Source organism: Antechinus flavipes, chromosome 3 (genome assembly GCF_016432865.1).
Source record: "Antechinus flavipes isolate AdamAnt ecotype Samford, QLD, Australia chromosome 3, AdamAnt_v2, whole genome shotgun sequence".
Taxonomy (NCBI): domain Eukaryota; kingdom Metazoa; phylum Chordata; class Mammalia; order Dasyuromorphia; family Dasyuridae; genus Antechinus; species Antechinus flavipes.
Genome location: NC_067400.1, coordinates 34,993,232 through 35,018,499, shown reverse-complemented (window position 1 = coordinate 35,018,499; position 25,268 = coordinate 34,993,232). Strand labels below are relative to the sequence as shown.

The following is a 25,268-nucleotide window of genomic DNA, read 5'->3' as shown; positions in this document are numbered from 1 at the left end:
TCTTCAATTCAACAACTATTAAGTACCTTCTGTGTGTGAAGAATATAAAGACAAAGGGGGAAAAAATCCCATTTTATCGTCAAGCATACCTGCTTGATTATATTTAATGTGTTTTATGGGGGGGAAAGGGGAGGTGGGCTTTGCAAAAATCACAGAATTCCCTAACTTTTATTCTTTAAGAACAAACAGATTCTGGTTACATGGTACATGTTGCTAATTTTCAGGTCAAAACACTTTTATTTGTGCTTTTACACCTTTTGTATAAACATTTCTCTCTCTTGCAGATAACCATACAGATATGATGGAGGTAGATGGAGATGTTGAAATTCCCTCAAACAAAGCTGTGGTATTACGGGGTCATGAGTCAGAAGTGTTCATCTGCGCCTGGAATCCTGTTAGTGATCTCCTAGCCTCAGGGTAGGTCTCTCACAATGAAGCAAAGTATGGGTCATGCTTAAGAACTTTATGAATTTATGACTTCAGCCCAAAGTATTGCTGGAGTCTTCTAGGGTGTCGTATTTTCAGAGACTTTTGTAGAATGAAACATTTGCTATTCACTCTTTCTCTAGCCCTTCCTAGTTTGTAAATGTTGCACTGTAACTTGATGGGGATGATAAACCATTTTTTCCTGATTCCTAGATCTGGTGACTCAACAGCAAGAATATGGAATCTGAGCGAGAACAGCACGAGCGGCTCGACCCAGCTAGTCCTCCGCCATTGTATCAGGGAAGGTGGGCAAGATGTGCCCAGCAACAAAGACGTGACCTCCCTTGATTGGAATGTGAGTGCCTGGCCCCTGCCCCATGTAGGCCTGCCTCCTCCCTAGGGCTTCCTCGGAGTATCCCGATGCTCTGGTTGCAGGTTCTTGGGTTAGGTTCTTGGCAAAATGAGAAATCCCACAGACTGAGTGTCCTTGCCCCAGTCAAAGTTATCTTCTATGGGCTAAGCAGTCTTGGCTGTGTCCATTTAGAACAGTGAGAAGGAAAAGGTTTGATGGGAGAGTCGGAGCTTCCTTATCGGGGCCCTTCTTTTTGAACCGTGGATTCCTGGCTAGGGCCTGTTGGACACTGGCGTGGTTGGAAGTCTGTCGTATATAGATTTTCACACGCTGCTGTGTTTGCCTTTACCCTGTGGCAGCTCCGACAGGCTGGGAGGAGAGAGGAACTTCCCAGACTCAATGATGGCCCTGGTCCGGATCTCCAGGCCACCATTTCTTCCGCATCCCCCTGAGCCCATTCCAAGGGGGCAACAGGTTGATGTCTGCTTTAAAACTGCTTCTGGAGAGCGAGCAGCTTTTTAGGTCGTGATCCTGAAGCATTTCACTAGTCAGCCCACCAACTGTTCAGAAATGCAGGAATATACAAACTGAGGCTGGAGCCTCGTATCAAAGTGTGTCTTTGGTTATATGTTTAGATCCACCTCAGAAAGGACAGACACCTGCTCATAACAATAGTAGCTTTATCCTGCTCTGAGTTTGACAAGATGGTGGAGTTTGGTTTTTGTGTGTGATGGAAATGAAGCCTGTTAGAGAGATGACTAGGAAAGGGCCTGGAAGGCAGAAACAGGCAGGGAGAATGCTCACCACTCGGCCAGTGGCTCGGAGTTTCCCCTCCAGGCCTGTCACTTGTGCTTGTAGCTCCTTGCAGCTCCCTTATTGGGCCTGGGTTTCAGTTTCCCCCTTTCTCAAATGAGCTTTTGCATTGGATATCCTTGGAGGGCCTTCGAGCTGTAGGTTTGCCCTCCTGTTCATGCTAGTATTTATAGACACAAACAAGTGGTTTTCCTGAATACATGGCATGGAGTGGCTTACAGTGCCCAGGACAGCCTTGAAAGCGAACTGACCTGTTGGAGTCCAAGTGCCCTCATTTCTTGGCACTAGTTGGAGAAGGGCCCCCTGAGAGGTGTCGTCTGCTGCCTGAGCTTACTCGGTGTAGTTCCCGTGTCCGGCTGCTCCCCATCTTCCCAGGCTGCACCAGGGACAACACCGTGAAGCACTGAGCCTAGAAGAGAGTTCACCTACTGTTCTCCTGCTCTAAAAGTCTTGTGTTACTCATTTCAGTCATGATAACATCAGCTTCTTGTCTTTCCTGTTCTTTTTGTTCTCTGTGTTTTTATTCTTTCTGATTTAGATAGCAACAGGAAAGAATTAATAAAGGAAAGGGTTTGATGTTTCTTTTCATCTTGAGGTGTTTTCATCTTAATCTTTTTTTTCTTTCAACAGTAATGGAATTAGAAATTTAATTTTCTTTCTCTACTATGTCCACAATTGTCTTTTTTGTCATCAGAAATTTTGTCTTTTTGTCATTACATACTTGTACTTTTTAAAATGTTTCATCTTTATATATGTGTGGCAGGGGCTGAGGGCCCTGCACTCCCAGACCCTAGATAAAAAACTAAAAATAAATCAAGGATATACTGTGACACACTTATTTGACTATCTTGGGGCACGTAAGCGTAGTCTCTTTAAAAATGCACAGAACAATTTGGGATTCTGTCAATGAAAAATAATCCTATTTTCCTAACAGAGTGAAGGCACACTTCTCGCCACTGGGTCATATGATGGATTTGCCAGAATATGGACTAAAGATGGTAAAACAAACAAAACAAACAAAAAAGTTATATTTTCTGTTCATTTTTCCTGTTATGTATTACAAGCTTCCAAATAGTTAAAATGTTTTTGTCTTCTTAAACATCAGGTAATCTTGCTAGCACCTTGGGGCAACATAAAGGTCCTATTTTTGCATTAAAATGGAACAAGAAAGGAAATTTCATCCTGAGTGCCGGAGTGGATAAGGTAAGAGAAAATTAAATTAACTTTAGCAAAGATTAGTTCCTATAAAATATTAATGAAAGTTTAAAATTTCCCCCCATTATACCAATGACATTGCAAATAGTAAATGATTAGGACATAAAGTACTTTATGTTTGTGAAGAACAAGTTTTTGATGCAGCCTTTATAGCATAGGTGGAGATATTTTTATTCATGGACCCATCCCCAGAAATACTTCTACACGAGCCAACCTTCAATTTTGATCTTTTTGGCCACATTTTACTCTGATTGAAATATGAGCAGAAGTGGGTGGATCACACTCCTCTTACAACATACCTGTGGGATGACCCCATGGACAAAGCCTAGAGGCCCCCTAAGTGCTTGCTGTGCAGACTCTTCAGTGACTCCAGCTCCAGTCCCTCCATTTCTGTTATCACAAGGACTCTGAGCTGTGGAGCTCCAAGGCAGCTTCTGAGTTTGTTGGAGAGAGAGCATTCAGTCCCCTCGAGCTCAGTCTGCCAAGGGGGAGAGAGTGCAGACATAAGCCCACAGGGAAGCCCTAACTGGAAAGCATGCTGCCTGCCAGCTGTTAGGCCCTTCCATCCCCCCCTTCGGGGGCTCTGTGTGTGTCTTATTTTCCTACCAGATGAACTTCCTTCTTCCTCCTTCCTTTCCCTCCGCACCTGGGACTAAATGACTCAAAGCAGCCTCTTAGTCTAACCCCCATAAGTGTGCTTACCTTGAAATTTCATTATAGGGCACCTAGGTGGTGCAGTGGATAGAGCCCTAGCCCTGAAGTCAGGAGGACCTGAGTTCAAATGTGACCTCAGACACTTAACACGTCCTAGCTGTGTGACCCTGAGCAAGTCACTTAACCCCAATGGCCTCAGCAAAAAAAAAAGAAGAAGAAGAAGAAAAAAGAAAAGAAAAGAAATTTCATTACAAATTGCTTAGAAATAGATTTATCAAGAACTTAGTCCAGTACAATAAGGGGGCGGTTACCCAAAATCTCAGCCGATCATCTGGCTGATACCTCAGGCTACCAACTGAATAGCAGTAGTAGAGGGAAAGATTCGAATATTGAGGATGTGTATCGGAATCCTAGGAATGTTTGTTTTGTTTATTCAGGTCAGCTTTTTGTAACGCTCATTTAGCAAATGTTAAGTACAAGCTGTGCCCAGAATTTTCTGTTCTCACGAGAAGTGCTGACTCTGGGGCCAAGCGCTGGGCACACAGAGACAAAGAGGAACCCGTTCCTGTCCGCTTCTGACAGGCCGGCGTTCTGTAGGGAGATGAATGGGAAGTAGCATGTACATGAATATGTGGGCATATGCCGAAAGTCTCTCCTTTGAGAAGGCTCTGTGTAGGTAGGTCGTGAGTACAGTCTTGAAAGTACCAGAGCATCAATATATATTGAGGATAATCTAGAAGCTCAGAAGAGAAAAAAACAAATTACAAAGGGAAGTCCCAGAAGAGAGAAAAAGAGAAAGATCCAGTCAGACTCGAGTCTGGAAGGTTTCCTGGAGAATAGCTGATTTTTTAATAATTCCTAATTTTTGAAAACAGGTGCACACTTCAGATTTGATCATCTCAATTCGGAGAGAAAGCGTGAGGATTCAGAGGTGGTGAAGAGCCTGTTACTGGAGGCACATAGTTGAGAAGGGGTTTAGTTCAGCCTGGCAACTCATTGTATGTGTCATGATCATTGATGCAGAGAATCTGAATCTTAATAGAACTGACATAGGAAAAAACAGTCCCCAAATATTCAACTCTTTTCCTAAAGTGCTTAGAATGATCATATTCTTTACAATACAAGTTAAAGGTTTAAAAGTAGAATTTGTAGTTGTTATTTTATATCACTTGAATAAAGTTTTATGGGTATTGTGGAGGGTCACAAATAAGGCAGCTATTACTTTTGCAGTTTCATTAATTTTCTTTTTTCTTTTGAAAATAAATAACAAATATAGACCACAATTATCTGGGATGCACATACTGGGGAAGCCAAGCAGCAGTTCCCTTTTCATTCAGGTAAAATTTCCTTTACTATTCACATGGATCTTTTTGTGTTCTTAAAAATTTTTTTTAATTCACTATTAATAAAACAGTTTGGTATTTTAGAATCCAGACTCCATAATTTTAAAAGATTATTTCTTCCTTGTTGCATGAACTATGGAATTATATAGAAATAAAGAAATATAGAAAATAATACCAGAATTATTTATAATGTAAATAGTTTTAGAATAATATAAATCATCATATAGAAAATAATAAAGACACATGACCAGATTATTTCTGAATTTTAAAGAAAAATATCATTTATGGTGCTCACTCATGCCTTCATATCTCTTTATCGAGGGCCAGAAACAAGACAAACAGCTGAACTATTTCCCATTAGATATGTTCCTGAATGGCATTGTGTGTGGTTCAAAAAAAGTGTTATCTATCTTATTTGTAAGATATATTATAAAAATATTGTGGTACTCAACACCTAATATCCACACACTAAGAGATCATGACATTGTGCTTTTTCTTAATCTGATTCCCTCTCACTCGTTTAGAGCATTTTAATCAAGTGGACAGTCTGTTCATGTGATCTTACTTGGGTTTTATGTAGATAATAAATGCACAATGAAACATTTTGCTGGAAGTTCTGACCAGTTGGGGGTAGCTAGTCACACTTGGGATTACATTGCTGTGAACACAGAGAAGTGAGAAACATAGAACCCCAATAGAACTCAGGATGTATAAACACTTGCTACCAATCAAGGAGTGCGGTGGACCCTCAGCTGTGCACTCATTTTAAGTGTTGGTTGATCCTAATGAGAAATAATAGGAAAGCTTGTCCGGTGTCTCAGGAGAAGAGCAGGTGAGGACACCTTAACAGCCGGGCCCAGTGCTGTCTTTCCCACCGTCCCAGGGAGGGTAGCTTTCTGTCTCCAGCCTAAAGCATTGTGGCTTCTTTCAGACCCTGGAGCCTTGGACTCGGGGCCGCATGTGTGGTCTTTTCACCATGATTTGGCTGGTTTGCTAGTGTTCCTTTTTAAGGGGTACAAACTATGTACTGATGAGTAGAGTACAAGTACAGGTCAAGTATTCCATTCATTTTAATACAGTTGTGACCACAGTATGGTATGTTAGATATAGATGAGGAAGAGAACAAACCTGATAATGTGGAGTCTGAGTTTCAGCCTTGTGGCAGATGTTGATTAATTCTGAACTGTAGGCAAGTCATTTTTTTTTTCTGGTTATACATGCATATTAACTTTTTAAAACACACATTTCTTTATGAGTCATGTTGGGAGAGAAAAATCAGAATAAAAAGGAAAAACCAGGACAGAAGAAAAAAAGAAAGAAACATAAAACACAGTGAACTGTAGGCAAGCCGTTACACATCTTTGGACCAAGGTTTTCTCATTAGTAAAATGAGAATAATAATGCCATATCCCTCACATGAGGTAATGTTTGTAAATCACTTTGCAAGCTATCCCGTGATACAAGTTGTTGATATTATTATTCCTGCTATAACTAGCAGCACCACCACTACCATTAACCATCACCACTGTTACAGTTACTGAACCACCATTTCCAAAACACTACTACCCCTTACCTTGTCACTTTTTTTTTTTTTTTTTTTACCTTTGGTACTTCTTCCCACGGTGTTCTTGTACACAGAATAAAGCAGGATTCTTTCTGTAGTTCTCCTATTTTTTGCCCTATAGATCCCTAGATCACAGGCCTTGGTCGTTAGAAAGATCTGCTGTCATGTCATCCGTCATTGTTAAATGTCCAATCCAACTCTGGCTGCCTTTATCAGTTTTTTCTCATATTGAAATATGAGAAATATTTCAACATAGAAAAAAACCCTATATTTTATTTAAGTGTAAAGTGTGTCATTCATACTGTATAGAGGATAAACCAAAGCCAAATGGAAGTGATTTTTCAGTGTAGCAGTTGGATGACTTGAAACATTTCTTTTCCTGAACCTTACAAATTGTAAAATTAATTATGAAAAGTTTATCTTTTTGTTGAATTTTTATACTCTTTTGTTTTTAAGAACCATACCTGTGCATTAACACTTTCCTCCTTTGTTTCCAGCACCGGCACTGGATGTGGATTGGCAAAGCAACAACACCTTTGCCTCGTGCAGCACCGATATGTGCATTCATGTCTGTAAATTGGGACAGGATAGGCCTATTAAAACATTCCAGGGACACACAGTAAGAAACTCTTTGTCTTTTTTCATGTGGTTTAGATGTGTCTTTTGTAACTTAATGTTTACCAAATGGATGTTAAGGAAATTATACTGAACTTTGTGTTTTCGTGTATATAATGAAAAACTAATATGATTAATTATTTTTAGAATGAAGTAAATGCTATCAAATGGGACCCAACTGGTAACCTTCTGGCATCCTGTTCTGATGACATGACTTTAAAGGTAATTTATTTTTTATTTATTTACGTGTTCATTCATTTTTATGATGGCTTTTTATTTTTCAAAATATATACAAAGATAGTTGCAACATTTATCTTTACAAAACCTTATGTTTTGTCTCCCCTAGACACCAATCCAAATAGGTTAACACATGTGCAATTCTTCTAAACATTTTTCCACATTTATCATGTTGCGTAAGAAAAATCAGATCAAAAAGGGTGGGGAGGAGGGGGAATGAGAAAGAAAAATAAAGCAAGAAAACAACAAAAAAGGAGAAACTGCTATGTTTTGATTCACATTCACTCCCCATCACAAATCTATCAGAATTAGCCTGAATCACTTCATTGTTGGAAAGAGCCAAGTCCAGTTGATCATCACATAATCCTGTTGTTGCTATGTATAGTGTTCTTTTGGTTCTGCTCATTTTACTCAGCATGAGTTTATGTAAATCTCTCCAAGATTTTCTGAAATCATTCTGCTTGTCATTTCTTATAGAACAATAATGTTCCATTATATTCATATACCATAATTTATTTATTAGTTATTCTCTAGCCAACAGGCATCCACTCAGTTTACAATTCCCAAAGTGCTACTACAAACATTTTTGTACATGTGGGTCCTTTGCTCTTTTTTATGATCTCTTTAAAATACAAACCCAGTAGAAATACAAAGGATATGTGCAGTTTGATAGCTCTTTGTGGGTGTAGTTCAGACTTGCTCTCCACTAGGGCAGCTAAGTGGTGCAGTGGATAGAGCACCAGCCCTGAAGTTAGGAGGATCTGAGTTCAAATCTGGTCTCAGACACTTGATACTTCTTAACTGTGTGACCCTAGGCAAGTCACTTAATCCCAATTGTCTCAACAAAAAAAAAAAAGAAAAGAAAAAAGAATTGCTCTCCAGAATGGTTGGTTCAGTTCACAACTCCACCAACAATGTATTAGTCCCTCAGTTTTCCCACATCCCCTCCAGAATTTATCATTGTCTTTTTGTCATCTTAACCAATCTGAGAGATGTGTAATGTTACCTCAGAGTTGAATTTGCATTTCTGTAAGCAATAGTCATTGTTAAAGCATTTTTTCATATGGCTAGAAATTATTTTAATTTCTTCATCTGAAAATCATACATATCCTTTGATCATTTATCAATTGGAGAATGGCAAGTATTTTTTTAAAATTTTAGTTAACTCTATTTTAGAAATGAGACTTTTATCAGAACCTGTGGATGTAAAAAATTTTTTCCCAGATTTTTGCTTCTCTTCTGATCTTGGCTGCATTGGGTTTGTTTGTACAAAACCTCTTTAATTTAATCCAGTTTGCATTTCATACTGTTCTCTGATTCTTCTTTCGCCATAAATGTCTCCCTTCTCCCCGGATCTGAGAGGTAAACTATCCCTTGTTCTCCTAACTTGCTTATAGTGTCACTCTTTATGTCTAAATCATGAACCCATTTTGACCTTATCTTGATATAAGGTGTAAGATGTTGATCAGTGCCTAGTTTTTGCCATATTATTTTTCAGTTTTCCCAATAATTTTTTTCCAGATAGTGAGTTCTAATTCTAAAAGGTGGAGTCTTTGATTTTATCAAACACTAGATTACTATAATCATTGACTATTCCTATTCTTTATACATAGATTATATGTAAACCATATAGTCTGTTTCACTGATCAACTACTAATTACTCTATTTCTTGGCCAGTATCAAATGGTATTGATAACCATTGCTTTATAATAAAATTTAGGTCTAGCACAGCTAGGCCTTAAAGATAATTTAAAGGTAGATTTAAAAAATAGTTTGAAGTGGGTGGGGAATTTCTGATGTGATATTTTTACCACCTTTTAGGGTGGTGAAAATATAAATAATTAGATCTTAGATCTTAGATAATTAAGTCTTTTGCACTTTATCGTTTTTGCATTTCCCTTTCCAAAGTATGTTATGTGTAAAGTTTATTGATTGTAGTCATCCTTTCAGTAGAATGGACTCCTTGTCTCCTGGACATAAATTTACTTTGAGACTTTAGCTTTCTGAGAACATGATAGTGTGCAAAATGAGACTTGATTGTAGGGCAGTTTGAGATTGTCTTTGCACTAATGTAGAATAATTTTGACTTCTCAATAGAATATTCAGATGATGTCCGCATATTTTTGAGAACATACATGCACACACTAACAGAAAAGCTGCATTGTTAAAGCTTTGTTAGTACTTAGTGATCTTTGTTTTCTCCTACCACATTTTATAAGTTTCTCCTAGCTATATAGAAACTCACCTTTTAAGGAAGGGAATTTTAAATCCCTCTTTTTTCAAGTCATAGATTTGCTGAGCTGTGGATCACACTAATATTCTTAATGTTTGACTGGTACTCAGACTGGTTAAGTCACTGACTGACATCTCTTGCAAGATCCTCATCCTGACTACAAAGGGAGCTTTCTCGTGTTATCGTCCTCGTTAGTAATCATCATAAAAACTGGGCTCTTTGTGGTACCTTCTCTGCTGTGAGCTAAAAAATATATTGGAAAACAGGAAAGGAGCAGCAGCTCTCCCATTTTGTGCTTTTTCCTATGATTATTGACCAATATTTACAATGAAAATCGAAATCTTTCAAATTGTGCTTGAGTATCTTCAAGTGAAGGGACCTAAGCTTTTTATGTTGGGGGAAATATCAGTGTACCCCATCCAAGTATCAGGACCCAAACCGGTGTGGGTCATGGGACCTGTCACTTTATTCACCCAGCTCAGCTTGTGATTGGACTCATAATGTCTCAGCTCCTCCCTCCATCTGGCATGTCCAAGTGGATCCCCTGAAAGGAGATGGGTGCTGCCTGTGGGAGAATCTCTCCTGTTGTCTGAGCACCGGCCAGCTGGAAAACCGGGAGACTTCAGCCTGCTCTCAGCTCTGGGCTCACTCACAACTTGGAGCCAGCCAAGTCCTGAAATGTGGCTCCCTTGGGTCTCACCTCAGCCTTTTGGCTGCCGGTGGGGCCCTAGGCCAGGTGCTCATCTGGGCCTCAGCTCTGTAACCTATGAAGTGGGAGGTCTCTGCCCATCTGGTACTAGAATGGTGATTCGTGTTCTTTTTTTACTCTTCTAGATATGGAGTATGAAACAAGAGAGTTGTGTCCATGATTTGCAAGCACATAATAAAGAAATTTATACTATCAAATGGAGTCCCACAGGACCAGGAACAAACAACCCAAATGCCAACCTCATGCTGGCCAGGTAAGACTTCAGGGAAACCTGCAAATGTGGTCGCTTCATAAGGACCTGCTGAATCTGGTGCTCTTGTTCTGCGCCCAGTGGCTGGAAAGGAGCTGGCCGGGATCTGGGGCCACCTTCCTTCTTCGGTGTCCATTGGCAGCGCCAGGGAGTTAGGCTGGATGTTCTCTGGTCTCCTGATTCTTGGTTTATATGTAGAAAAGGGGAAATTGGAGATCTAAGAGATGGTCTGGTCCATGCCTGAAAGCAAGAGAGTAGTGCCATTTAACAGTGTTTCAGAAAGCATCCTTACTGAGTCAGAGGACACTCTTTGGCTTCTGAAGCTGTATAGAATCATTAGGAACACATAGACATAGTAGTCCAGCCTATGCTGACGTGCTCTAATTTGTGGATCTTTGGTCCCCGTTTGACTGATTCCTGCCCCGGAGGAGCCGGCCTATGGCTGATGTGGCCCCCAGTGTTGAGGCCACGGGCCTGCCTCGGGGGTGCCTTGAAGGGAGGAGGGGACATTGGTCTCCTGCACAGGAGAGGAGTCAAGAAAAATAGCGGCCTTTCTGTTATGGTGAAGTCGTCCTGTTTTCCTCTTGCTCCCTCCTCCAGTGCATCCTTTGACTCTACTGTTCGGTTATGGGACGTGGACCGGGGCATCTGCATCCACACTTTGACAAAGCACCAAGAGCCTGTGTACAGCGTGGCTTTCAGTCCTGACGGCAGGTACCTGGCGAGTGGCTCCTTCGACAAATGTGTGCACATCTGGAACACGCAGGTATGCTTTCTGATCCTGGACCTGTTGTTAAGTGCCTAAGCAGACTTGGAGAGGAGCCCACAACGGGCAGAGCTAAAAGTCTGTTTTTAAATAATAGGTGAGGTAGCATCTAGGCAGAGGGTGAAGGCATCTTGTATAACCCTTGTTGATGTCTAGGCTTTGGCTGCTGCTGGCGACTTCCCCATTTTTCCTAATGAAGGCCCTGGGCACTGCAAAAGTTGCTTCAGTTAAGTTCTGTTAGACTCTAAAACTGTAGCCCCGTTGTTAGTCTTTTCCTTTCTTCTGGGATTTCATTTTTCTAGCCTGCTTTTGAGAATGAATAAATGCATCCAGGGAAACACTGACCTCTAAAACAATATTGATTTCTTAAGGTCAGGGAGTGTTCTGTGTTTTCCTTGGCTTGACAGTTAACAAATGTCCGTGAATGCTGGTGGAGTCTAGAAGACCAGGCTTTAAGTCTAATCTGAGACCCTTACGGCAGGCGGCCACCTACCGAAAGTTTATGAAAGAAGTTCCTCCATTTGGAGATCTGTGGAAGAAATTGCAGATCATTACACACTGATGTCCCATGAGAATCCTTGACATTCAACCTTTGTCAAACTTAATCCCTCATTTAAGTTTTCCAATGACTCTTATTCATCAAGATTAAATCAAGTGAGTTAAGTTATGATGAAAAGCTACCTGGACTCCCAGAACTCCCAGATTGGATGGGATTCATACAACTTATCAGTAGAGCTCATTGCTATACAACATTTCAGCCACCCCGAAAAAGGGAGTAGTTGTAGCTGAAGACAGAGTTCACCTCCCTTTCTAATAAGATCACATTTGGAGAGAAAAGTGGGTGTTGTGCACAGTTTGTATTTGACAGACAGCTAAGCTTTTACTTTTCTTAAAGCACATTTAATGTGATTTCCCCCAAATTTCATAAATCAGTTAGGAATATAAACTAGATTTGCCATACTAGTGGAATTGAGATGGAAGGCTGTTGTCCAAGGGGTAGTTTTGCTGTGACCAGGCCATGTTTATGTTACTCTCCAATATAGGTCTGGAATTTGATTTTCAAAAAATGATTCCCTTTCAGTTTTTACTCACTTTTCCTACCTCTGCTGAGGTTAGAATTAGTGACTACCATTATTCCCTTTTCCCCCAATCATCCACTTAATATGTAGTCAGAAAATTGCACTTTTTCCATAGGAAACTATTGTCCATCAGAATTTATTAAGGACCTCCTGTAAATAAGGCAAATTATAGTATGCAAATACCGAAGTGAGATAGTACTGCCCTCAAGGAACTTTTCATCCTTCCTAAAAGAGATTCTTTCTTTGTTTTTTGTTTTTTAAGCTTAATTTGAATGTTTTCAATTCCAAATTCTCTTCTCTCATACCCTTCTTCCCCCAAGAAAGAAATTGCTTTTTCCTCTTTCCTGTCTGACTACTCTGGAAATAGGCATTGCATGACTTCATATGTATAATAGAGATGTGTTTCTTGCTTTCCCAATAGATGGGTTGGAGGATAAAAGGAAAAAGATAATTTGGAGCTGAAAATTTAAAAAAAAATTTTTTTTAAAGAAAAAGCAATTTTAATGGTCGGGAAAGGAGGAAAGAAATTGAAATTCAAAATTTCAGGAAAAATGTTAAAATTGTTTTGACATATACTTGGGAAAAATAAAATATTAAATTAAAAAAGAGGGAAAGAAGGCAAGAGATATGATATGGAATAGATACTCTTAATTTGGAGTCTCTTGGAGTCTGGGTTTTGAGTTTGGGGGTGTGGAAGGGGGGAAGCTATTGTTGTTTGTCTTTTTTAAGGAAGGTCTTATCGTGGGTAATGTCTTGACTTGATATGAACCGAGACAGGATGCCCAGAGTTGTCAGCCTCATTCTCTCTTCCTGAGTCATCACGGTCCAGAGGCAGGACAAAACCCAGATTGGTGATAGCCTAGAATGAGCTGGCCTCGTGGAGCCCCGAGGGCACCACAGCACTTGCTACAGTGGCCTTCGTGGCCGTTAGAACAAGTTGTTTGCTCCTTCCCATCCTTGGGGTGGACACAGCCCACTGACAGGTTTGAGGCCGTTCTGCCCAGCTGTGAGAGTGAAGGCAGACCCCTCCCACGAGAGGGCCAGTCCTCAGGGAAGGCCCCATATACCCTGGCAGGGGAGAGAAGGCCAGGGATGAAAAGCTTGGAATTGGGTGGAGACGGGATGAGTGCCTGTTGGATCCCGGCAGTGCTAGGAAGCCCCTGGAGTTTATGGAGCACATGGGGATTATGTCTCAGACCTAGACTTCAGGGAAATCATGTTGGTAGCTGAAGAAAGGGTGGAGAGTGTGGCAGGGAGACCAATCAGGCCTGGACCAGAGGGACGGCTCTATCATAGCAGAGAAGGGGACGTGTTCCCAAGACGGTGTGAAGGTAAAATCATAGCCTGCATTAGATGTGGGGTGTGGGGAGGTTGGGAAAGAGAGGAGTTGTGTTTGGGGCCTGGGAATGGAGAAGTTTGGGGAGGAAAGATAATGAATTCACTTCTAGTGTCTGTAGGAAAGGCATTTGGAGATTAGCAGAGAGATTAGGGCTAGATATGTAGATGGGGATCATCAAATTAGAGATAATAATTGAATTCAGAGGAGCTAACAGGACCAGGTGAATGTGGAATGAGAAGAGAAGTTGCCCCAGCTCTGTGGGACACCCAGGTGCTAACCTGGTTGGAAATCCCGCCGGGCTGGCCTTGGGGGTCTTTGTGGCCCCTTCCCAGAGAGCATGGCCCTCCCCAGTAGGGGGCAGCAGCGTGGGCCATCCCCTGCACGTGGAGAAGCTATGGTTATCTTAGGCCACTTTTGCCAGTGAGCCCTGCAGGGTACTTTATTGTTCGATTCCAGGCCTCTATTCACGTTTTTCAGGTAACTTGCTGAGACTACAAGTGTGCAATTTCTAGCTTGTCTTAATTTCTGTGTCTTCAGTGATGCTGTAAGCTTTTTTGCTTTGGGGAATGCATTTATGATGCTGTAGTTCAACTCATAAATATCGTTAATGTGATTTTTAAAAAATGATCTCTCTCTTTTCAGACGGGTGCCCTAGTTCATAGCTATAGGGGAACAGGGGGAATCTTTGAGGTTTGCTGGAATGCAGCGGGAGACAAAGTTGGAGCCAGTGCATCAGATGGTTCAGTAAGTATAACAGAACGGCTGCCAGAGCTCCCCAGGGAGGAGGAACGGCTCTCGTGACGAGTCATTCCTTCATTTGGTTGGTTGGTTGTTTGCTGAGGGCCTTGGGGTTAGGTGACTTGCCTAGGATCACACAGCTGGGAAGCGTTAAGTGACTGAGTCCAGATTTAACTCAGGCCCTCCTGACTTCAGGGCTGGTGCTCTCTCCCATGCACCACCTAGCTGCCCTGTCAATCCTTTTAAATATCTTTGCCCTTTTCCTAAAGACTATGTTGTCTTCGCTATGTATACGATGATTCTACAAATTAGGTTCTTTTTGATGTATTTGGTTATTCTTTATGATCAACAAATTGATAGTTAATCTGCCAGAAGGCCTTTATTAGTTAGTCTCTTATATGAAAGAGCAAACAGTGAGCTAGTTATTTAATGTGTGGCAACCCCCCAATAAAATACACCTTTAAAAAAATGGGTGATGGTCTAGAGGGATGGACTGCTGCCTTAGGGCAGGCTGTTAGTGCTCGTACCTTGAGTGTCTCCCCGGGGGCTCCTCAAGGAGCACATAGGGCCTCCACTCGGGGGGTTGGGCCTTGAAGTAGTTGAGCTCAAGCCTCTGGGACTGGCAGTTCAAGTAGGAAGGTTCTCTCCAATTTCCTTTGTCCCCGAGGCAGCGGGCGAGCCCTCTCCCCTGCAGCCTTCTTCCAGCTCTGGCACAGGGCCCGGTGCCGTCATTGCTCATGTTGTCATTTTTAGAACCCAGCCCTGATTTTGGAGGTGTCCCCACCCCACTTAGTCCTGGGAATGTAAGGTTTTCTGAAATGCCAGTCAGTTAACTTGGAAACAACTTTGTTCGTTACAGGTTTGTGTGCTAGACCTACGGAAATAGTGCTACTAGTTGGAAGCCATGGACCGACTATGAATGTGTACATAGCCAAAATGACTGTCCCTGACCCATGTACTGCTCTAGTCCCACTGGAACCATGGCCAGTCCACTACAGCCAAATCTAAAAGAAATCTCGGCATACACTGTATAGAAACAAAGCAAAATTACACCCTGAAGAGGATGACAGAGTTTTGTCACAGCTTGTGAATCCTGTTCACCAAGTGCTGGCATCTTATCTGCTGTGCCCCCAAATAGCGTTTAGAAGCTTGGGATGTGAAAAGCAGAAGAGGAAAGGAACGAGACTATACAAAAAAGCAGACCATACGTGCACCAAATCGGGAGACAAACGGCAGCCTTCCCGTCCCCCTGCCCTCTCCCCCAACCCTTCCCCATCTAATCATTATGATGGATCTTTTTTTCCCTTTCTTTCTTTTTTTTCTTTTTCTTTTTCTTCTTCTTTTTTTTTTTTTTTATTTCCCTTAATAGTTGAGCAGTTTATGTGTACAGAAAAAATGGACATATGTGAATATGCAGCCATGGGTGGTTTCTTGCTTTTCAAGCATTCTTTTTGGGTTTGTTTACTGATGCAGGAAGTAAGGGAGTGAATCTTGTTTCTTGTTTTTATTATTTTCATCTTTTAAGCATAAAAAAAATCTTTTAAAAATATTTTAATGCATTGTTTTGAAGAGGCCAAGTGAGGTTTGGTCTATTCTGTGGCTCTCAGAGCACGTTTTCCATTGGTTTTGTGTTGGGGTGAGGGTTGATTTTAAAAAAATATATCTTAAATGTGACATTGGTCATGTTAATCAAGAAAGTACATTATTTGTAAGGGTATTCTGCTCTGGTTTTTCTGGTGGTGTGGCTGAAATGCAGAAGTTTCTTATTTGGGACATATTTCTGCCAAACTTAAGAATCGAAGGGCACAAAATTTTTTTTTTTAAATTTACAAATACAAGAGCTGCATTTAAAAAAAAAAAAAATCTTGTTGCTTCAAGACCATAGTTAATTATGGTTTAGTTGTGCACTATTGTGAAAAGGAGCAAAGTAGCATTCTGGGGTGTTTTTGTTTTGTTTTTAAGAGATAGAAATCTTTCTGGACATAGGTTTATTTGCTTCTACCAGGCATATACACCTTATGTGTAGGAGCTGATATATAATGTAACCAAATTCCAGTATTAAAAAAAATCTCATGTCAATTTTCTTTATATAAATCAAAATACCTTTGGCATATATTTGATAACACTGCCATTATGTGGCAAAATGTTTACTACCTTAGTTTCAAAAGAAATCTTTAGAACAGAAGACTTGCTTTAAGGTGTGTTTAAATAGCAGTGATTCAGCTTATTAAAAAATAATAATACTTGCACTAATATCTCTGCTGCTCTGATTCTGCAGTTATTATAACTTATGGCTATGTTTTTTTCAAGTATAAGTAGGTATAAGCTGCTATTTTTAATCAATCACTACTATATTGTCCTTTAGTCTGTTTGCAATATCAAGTATTTTTCTCAACAGATAGCAAACTTTTGTTCTGTTCACGTGACTAGGGTATACCAAAATTTCTTTTGTAAATTCAGCACATTTTGTTTGTGTGTGCTGTTGAAAAGGGGTCACTTCATGTTTCATGCCAGATTCCGAGGCTATAAATTTCTAAGAGTATAGTTGTTAAATTTATGTCACAGATGTTTTAATTAAGGAACAGCTTCTATCACAGAGCTTTGCAAAGTTAACCATTTTATAACACTATTTCAATCACTAATAATTTTTGTGACTATTATTGCTTTAAAAAAGTTAATCTACTTTGTTCTTAGTTTAGGCATAAATTGATTTAACCCAAATAATGCAGCTTTTTTTTGCCATTGATTTTCTGCTATTTTTACAAACTAATATGACTTGAAGCAAGTCTTCATTTTGCTAAGGTAGGATAGCATTGGCCTTTGGTAAAGAAAATACACTTAATTCCACATTCATTCTTCTATGTTCTCCAATTATTAGTGGAGAATCTATTCTAAATCACAGCATTTTTTAAAAAAAATAATAATTCATATCCAGAAAGGCAGTCATTCATGATGGTTTTGTGCCAGCTCTTTTTAGGGTTTTGGAACACATGAAAGATATCTAGAACAATTACCTTGTGAGTTATGTAGAAAACCTCATAGACTGAGTATCTGGCACTTGGACATCCTACTTTTATTGGTGGAGGTCTGTGTCCGTGGCTGACCTCTGTTGTTGTTTAAAAAAAAAAAAAGTAAAAAATAAAAAAAATCTGTGCAATAATTTTTAAATGTGCTCCCAGGAATAGACACAAATGTTTTGAATATGTTTAAGCTGCGTTTTCCTTTAGCGATGCATTTGTCAATTGCACTGAATTTAAATCTGAAAGTCAGAGGTGATTATTGATAGTACTTTTGTATTTTGATATGGACAATTTATTCATTTGCATACAGTTATTGACTGGTTTTTTCAGCCGATTATAAAAAGATAGTCAAGGAATTCTGCAATATGGCTGCCAGAATAGACAGCTACATTTTTATGCTATTGTCATGTTTCCTTTTTTGATCTTTGGCTATTTTCCTTACAAAAAAAAAAAAAATCCATAATAGGAACCCTACACAGTTATAAATACAGAGCTTTATTACCCTGAAGTCTCGTCTTACTGAGAGGTATCCATGTAGTAGGCCTGGGCTCTTAATGAACATTGGATTATTTATTTATTTTTGCTGCTGTTCTCAGTATCATCATTGCCTGCTGATGTGCCACGATGCTGCTCCTAAGCTGTTTAAAAAAAAAAAAAAAGAGTCTAGAGCATAAATGTACTGGCCAGAGACTAAGTTTCACAGCTTTGTGAAGTACTGTATTTATGGAGTTCCTGATTTATTTGTCTCCACCCCTCCATTCTCCCCAAGGGCTGGTAACTGAAATAGTAATACTTCTTCTAGGAGGATATGATCGTTCTGTGATCTGAGTAAGATTGCACTCTGATCATTTTAGTAGAAGCTATGCTGATGAATTTGTTATCATGGGGAAGAAAGAGCTGAATACTTCCGGGGATTGGTTAAAGGAGAAAGTAAAGTAAGAGGAGCTGTCATGTTTCCCATTCATTCCTAAAGCTTATGCAGGAATCTCATTCTTCATATATCCATGTAGGGAAGGAAGCCACGTTCTCATGTGTTTGTTCCCTTTTCTCTTAATGTGGATCAGGTCCCATCATTGACTTTCTGATATATTTTAGGCCATGATAAATTTTAAGTAGGTCTTAGGTTATTATTGATAATCCAGTTATGATGAGCAATTCTCTAGTGTTAGATGTGATTTAGGATGAAACACCTTTTACAAATACTAAAAGTGCCTCCCTTTGTGGTTTAACAACTAATTATGGTGCAAAATGCAGGAATCACCAGATGAAAGAAGTACAGGAAGGTTTCTTGCTTTTTGACATGTACAGATGTCAAGAGAAAGGCCAAAGATTTGTGCTGATTTAACTTCACTTTTAAAGCACTCCTTTTTTTCCTTTCCCTGCTTTATGTCAAAATAGATTATTTAATGAGAGATGACTATTTTTAAGGAGCTAGCTTTGTTTAGGTAGAATGGTTTGGTTGAGGGTATAATTATAGTTCTGGAATAGACAGGCCTGAAGGGCAATATATGTCCAGGGCTCTGCAGAGGGATTCTGTGTGAATCACATGGAGTTATGTGGGCAGAGGGGAATTGGGGTTTCACTAGATGAGCAGAAACGATGTCTCAAATATTGCTTAGTGCCATTTACTCAATTAGGAGCGATGCTCATTTTCCTCAGCTCAGGGCATGTCATGTTTCTCTGCATATCCTGTGTTCTGCTCTAGCATGTTGCAGACAGTATTTGGGTGACAGATACATGCATACTACTAATAGGTCACATCTGAAAGTTCCCAGGAAACCCTCTTTTTGGCGGACCAACATTGTGGCATGGCAGCAAATGCCCATATTTAGGGAACAGCAGCAAATCAACAAGAGACCCTGAAAGTTTTCTCTTGGGTCAAAAAGAGTGGAAGGTGCGGAGGGAAGTTAGGAATGACCTTTTCTTCCAGTGATAGCTCTGAAGTATCACAATTCAGTATCAAGAGTTTCTTTCTTAAACATAAGTCTGGTTAAAGGTAGAGAAAAGAATTTTTTAAGTGAGAAGTTCGAGTTATGTTGGATTTTTTTTCTCCTCCTTTTTTTTTTTTTTTTTTTTCCCATACACTGATTTAGAGATAGAGCATCTTAGATCAGTAGTCTGAGGAGGTATAGCATTCTGTTTCTGCCTCTAAGTTTACAATGTTAATGCAGGGTGACGACTTAGGGCATGCCTTTTTTTCCTAGTAAGCTACTTCATGATGTTTTTTGGAATTTGTGAATAAGTTCAGGAAAACATTCTGCATGTTGTATCTAGTCCAGTGTACTTATCCATTTCTTTCTTTCTTTTTTCTTTTCTTTTCTTTTTTTTTTTTAAAGGCTGCATTTTGCGGCTCTGTAATCCTTGAATACAGAAGTAATTTTTTCCTCTCCTGACTTTGACATTGTAGTTGTAATGGTTTAATTTTGATTTTTACAAATCCTTTGGGTCTAATTCTGTGAGCCTACCTATAGCACTGGATTCAAATGTCTGCATCATTTCTTTAGTTATCCAGTTAACTTACAACTGTTGTCAAAGTGTAAACCAGCCCATGACAGTTTTTTGTACTTGTTAAAAAGACTTTTATTCAGTTTTCATCTTTATTGTCTAAGAAAGACTGATAGAGATGTTCTAGGCTGTCCTGGACCATGTGAATTACACTTAGGATGTATTTTGGTTCTACATCACAATGGCTTACCCCAATGCCCCCATCCCTCGGAGGCACATGTCCCTGTTGCAGTTTCCATTTGCATTGTATTGCTCTGACAACTGTAATTTGAATCAGATCTGAAAGAGGTCCAGAATAAAATATATTTTGATATTATGTTGGCTGTGTATATATATATATAAATATATATAAATATATATAAAAATATAAATATAAATATAAAATTTTTGATACATATGTAGTTTGTATAGAATATTTACTGGTCAAGAGAGAGGGGTGTTATAATTTTTTCTTGTTTACAATTTCTTGTTTACATTTGACTTGATTTTTATTCCTTTAATGTTCTATTGTAGAATAAACTTATTTTGCTCTTAAGTTAGTTATCATAAACAGAGCATGTCAATTGTCTCTCATGTACCCATGTAAAATAGATAAGAACTTCCACCAAGAAATTAGAAACTGTCATGGTGTTTTTTCAAGATGCATGAGCACAATTTCAAAACAATTCAATCCCTAAGATCAAATTTTGCAAATTGACACTTTTCCATTTCCTACAATACAATGAGTATTTTTGAACCTCTGAGGATTAAGAGAAAGGATCTTAAATTAATCTGGATTTCACTCTCTTTTGTATTATAAAACTAAAGCAAGAATCTAGTCATTTAAGGAATGAATAGTTGCTATGAATTATTTTCAGTGTTTCATCAGTGAACTCTTTAACTGTATAATGTAATACTGAAGGGTTCTTTGAGCTCAGTCAATCTTCTCAAGCACCACTAGATTTACAAGAAAGGATTTTTCTTGTGTTGAAGATGCTGTACTCTCCCTTAGACCTTTCTTTGGCCCAACTCCTCCTCGTGAATGTTGGAAATCAGTACCCTTTTTTGGTGCCATCCTCAGCTGACCAGGTGTACTGTTCCCTTTAAAAAAGACTAAATGATGACTTAATTAACACTATGTCTGACGATGTCATCCCTCAGGCATTAGTTTCTGATTTTTCATTGAAGTTGATCAGAATCTTTTAAACTCTCCCGTGGAGGTGTTTCCATACCAATGATCCTTGTGTGCATGTGAATGTTTCCGTAAACATCCTTTCCCTTAAAACCTTTGAGTTGAATTCAGTACTCTAATAAAAGCATAACTGTTTACAACTATTACTTGACCATAACCTTAGCCTATGTTAGGAAAACTACAGTTGTTGTTGTTGTTGTTGTTTTTTAGGTAGCCTTTCTCAATCAGTGGCTTACCTTTGATTGCATGACACAGACTGTAGCCAATCCATTACATATTAAGCCTTTGAAATGGAACTGAGGATCACTAGTGGAGAAGTCCACACATACACATGGTACAACTATTTGCTTCCAATCATAAGCAAAGATAGGGAAATTTTTGGTTTCCTCACTATTATAAATTATAGTTCTTATATGTCAAATTAGGTTTTACTATTTTCCCAATATATTTGTGTGCAAATAAGTTTTATGGTGCCTCTCACTGCAGTATCTAGGCTTATTATTAGTATCTCCAAGTCATCAATGAAATGTTAACCTACTTGTGTTTCTGTGCTTCTTATCAAATGTCATATCTCCACGCTGATTTGTTCTAGCTTGTAATATTTTGTATTAAAATTTTTATAGGAATTCCTTGAAATTTCTTTATCTTTTAAAATACATTCAACAAAGTATTTGATAGTGTGTCGAAAATGGAAATCCTGGGGTTTTTTGGTCATTGGCAGAATCGAGCAGGGCAGGCGCTGAACACCGATATAATTAAGAAGGAGGCAGGAGAATGCAATGATGCCTTCAGTTAGCTGGAGCCTATACTTGGGATAACTTCTCACCAGAAGAGGTTCCTACCCCTGAAAGCCACAAAAGTTACATTCACCAAAGTGTGTTCTCGGCTCCTTAGGCCCTCCTTCACCTGCATGACTTACCTAATGGCCAAGATTAATAGGCTTGCACATTAAAAAATAGCTAAACTGGGGCAGCTCAATGGCACAGTGCACCCGAGTTCAAAGCCGGCCTCAGACACTAAACACTTCCTGGCTGTGTGACCTTGGGCTTAACCTCAATTGCCTCAAAACAAAAACAAAAAATATATATTTAAATATAGCTAAACAGGTCACAGAATGTTAGAGGAATTGCCAACTATCTGCCTTCAGACAGCTTGAAATCAGGACCCTCAGACACAAAACTAGTTCCTAGCCTAAGAATAAATGCTTGTGATGAAGCTGCTCAAGTCAGGAAAGGGTTAAATCCGGTCCTCTCTGAGGACAGGAAAATGTGGAAATAAGGAGATTTATCGTTTATACACAAATAGATGCACGTGTTGACTGGGGGTAACTTGAAGGAGCAAGCGTTACCAGGTAAATTAGCGTGGCCATGTTTGTCAGAAGAAGTCCTTGAGGACAGAACCCGTCCTGCGCCTGGCTCGGAGCCTGGCAGAGAGTGGCACTTAATAAATCGAATGGTCAAAGGCCTTAACCAAGAGTCTGTGGAGCTTTTTTCTCTTTTGAAAAAGTTTTAAGTATTTCACTATAACTGGATTGTTTTATAATCCTGTATATTTCATTTTATGCATTTCAAAATCTCATTCTGAAAAGGGGTTCAAAGACCTCACCAGATTGCCAAAGGGGAACATGATGCGAAAAACAAATGGAACAAGACTGAAATAGAGTCTCGGGAGAGTATCTCCAGATCCCAGACTAGATGCCTGGTGTACGCAGGCAGTGACAGATGAGCTTCAGACACGCCGGGTAACGGAAGAGTATAATCCATAATACAATAATGCAATTTGTCAGGACCACCTGCCTCCTCCCAGCTCTAAGAAAACGTCCTGGGAGCTTTTTGCGTGAATTATTAGGTGGGTTTACTGAGATTGTGTGTCCTGCGCGCACTGGTTTGGGGAACTTTCCCAGTGACGTAGAACAGCAGGCAGAAAGGCGTTAGGCCGAGTCGTTGAAGGAAATTTACCTCAACTGCTTTGACGAGGGCCTGTCGCTGTGGACACCGGCTCAGCAAGCACCTAGGTCAGTCCGATGGGGCTGTTGGCCTTTGCCACGTGCAAGGGCTGGGCCGCGGACAATAGTCCCCACCCTCGGGAAGCTCGTGGCCCCTGCTGTTCAGCAGCCAAGGATGAAACGATGCTCAAGTTTACAAAAGGCTTCGAGACTGGCCTTGCCCCTAAGACTGACAAGGGGCCATGGCAAACATGTCCGCTAACTGCTTGCGGTGATTCACTTTCAGGTGCTGGGGATCGCAGCTGGGAGCTCTGGAGAAGGGAGGTGGCAGGAGAGTCTCCGAGGCTCGAGAGAGAGGCCAGAATGGGGCGGTGGACAGCCACTAACTCGGCTTGAAGCATGTAAAGGTTGCGTCGTTTAAACTGGCAGTTGGGGCAAAAGGTGTGTGGAGGATTGTGTAGCAGCTTAGAACTAACCTTGGATGCCCTCCGAGACTGGAAAATGTTCCAAACCTGACAGTGGATCAATTCTGCCTTCCCGGGCAGGGGATGGGCAGGGGACGGGCAGGGGACCGATCCATCGGCTCGGGGTGACTAGCCAGCGTCCACCATCTCCCTGCTCCCTTCCAGCAGGCCGCTCAGCGGGGTGTGCGGGGTCAGGAACACCCAAGCTCAGTCCCATGGGGGCCACTTCACTGAGAGCTTGAGTGAGGGTCTTCCCCCTTGATGGGGGTCAAAATGAAACACAGGAATGCCAGTCTACTTGGCTCCCCTCCGGGAGTCTTAGCCGCCCAACAGGTGCTAAATCTGGCCCCGCTTTCTCCTGTTGTCCTGATCCTGACCTTCCGCTAAGAAGCGGGGATTTTGGTCAGCAATGGCAAGGAAGCGCTGACACAGTGCGGATGCTTTCACCCTTCTGTGGGCACTGGGGCAGGTCATTGCTGTACCACTATCTTGGAATGTTTTCTCCATGGAATTTGTGCACTGGGACATTGACCAAATGAGGAAACCACAGATAGGCAAGCTCCGAGTCGCACAGAATCACGGAGCAAGAAATTGCCTAGATTTGATGCCATTTTCCAAAGGAAGGGATTGAACCGGATCACATTGAGTGAGTGGTCAAGCTGGAGTCTCCCGAGCTCTGGTCGTGGGACCATTCTTCTGTCTCACTTCTCAGACCACTTCCCTTTCCGGCGCTTTTTTTTTTGGTGATTTGTCGGCCAGGCCATTCTTTCCCCAGCAGGATTTGGAAGGTACTTCAAAGACAAAATTTAAGTTCAACCAATAATACACGAAATAGCTTTTACAAACCCCTAAAACAGATGGGGGCAAAGATGACGATCGTTTTGTCCAGCAATTCCTTGAAAACCCCAGTTCTTCTGCTACTCCAAGAAAACAATCCCATTTTGGGATCACTATTTGAAAGGATTTCCTAATGAGTCTAAATCTGTCAACAACTTTCATCCTTGATTCTAGTTGAGTCACTTGTGGTCAAGCAAGACATGTCTCATTCCTCTTCTGTGTGACAGCTCTAAAAATATTCCCATGATTGTGACCTTCTCCCAAGTCGTCCATCCTCTGGATGTAACAACCTGAATTTCTGCACCCCATATGGGTGCAAAGCTCCTCACTGGCCTGATTGCCCCACGTCTGCATCCTCTCCAGTCTAGCAGCTCTTTCCTGCTTTGGGGTGTTACAAACCAATGGTTTAGAAATGCCCTGACCTTATATACACTATGGGATTATCACCCTTTTGACCTTGATACCATGCCCCTAAATATAGCCTACAATTTTATTATTTATTGACTTTCTTAAACTGCTTTACCCTACCTTAGACTCATTGGGCTTTGATTCACTCCTTTCCTCCTCCCCATAAAAAACCTTTTAACTCACTCTCACTCCCTTGGAAGTTAATTCTTTGAACCCAAGCATAGAAGTTTAGATTTATTCCTAAATCTCATTTGAAACAACTGATCATCCTAGCCTATTGTCTTTGTGAATCCTGTTACCAAGTGTGTGAGCTATCCCTCTCACTTGTGCCATCTGCAAATTGCTTAGGCCTGCCATTTATATACCAAGTAATGGATGTGGTGGTGGGAGGTGAGAACTTGGCCATGATCCATGGCCTCGCACAGATCATTGGGGTGTTCACATAGAAACCTTCAAGCTGACACTGAAAGGAGAATGACCACTTTTGATGTGGGTTGAAGAGAGGATCTAATTATTAAAAATGAAAGCTTCAGACCCAAATTCTTGGAGTGGACAAAAACTTTATTACATTTCTTGCAAGAAGTG

At 40.4% G+C, this 25,268-nt stretch overlaps 1 protein-coding gene across 1 annotated transcript in view; it reads left to right on the top strand.

The window, feature by feature from the left end:
- The window catches only part of TBL1XR1 (TBL1X/Y related 1), a 141,414-nt gene extending 119,759 nt beyond the window's left edge, over positions 1–21,655 (top strand). The window contains 11 exon segments of the mRNA XM_051983193.1: positions 285–417; positions 640–781; positions 2,526–2,589; positions 2,697–2,794; positions 4,737–4,797; positions 6,865–6,986; positions 7,130–7,204; positions 10,287–10,414; positions 11,012–11,177; positions 14,238–14,339; positions 15,193–21,655. Coding sequence (XP_051839153.1) covers positions 285–417; positions 640–781; positions 2,526–2,589; positions 2,697–2,794; positions 4,737–4,797; positions 6,865–6,986; positions 7,130–7,204; positions 10,287–10,414; positions 11,012–11,177; positions 14,238–14,339; positions 15,193–15,219 — 1,118 coding nt within the window. The 3' untranslated portion in view covers positions 15,220–21,655.
- The last annotated feature ends 3,613 nt before the right edge of the window (positions 21,656–25,268 follow it).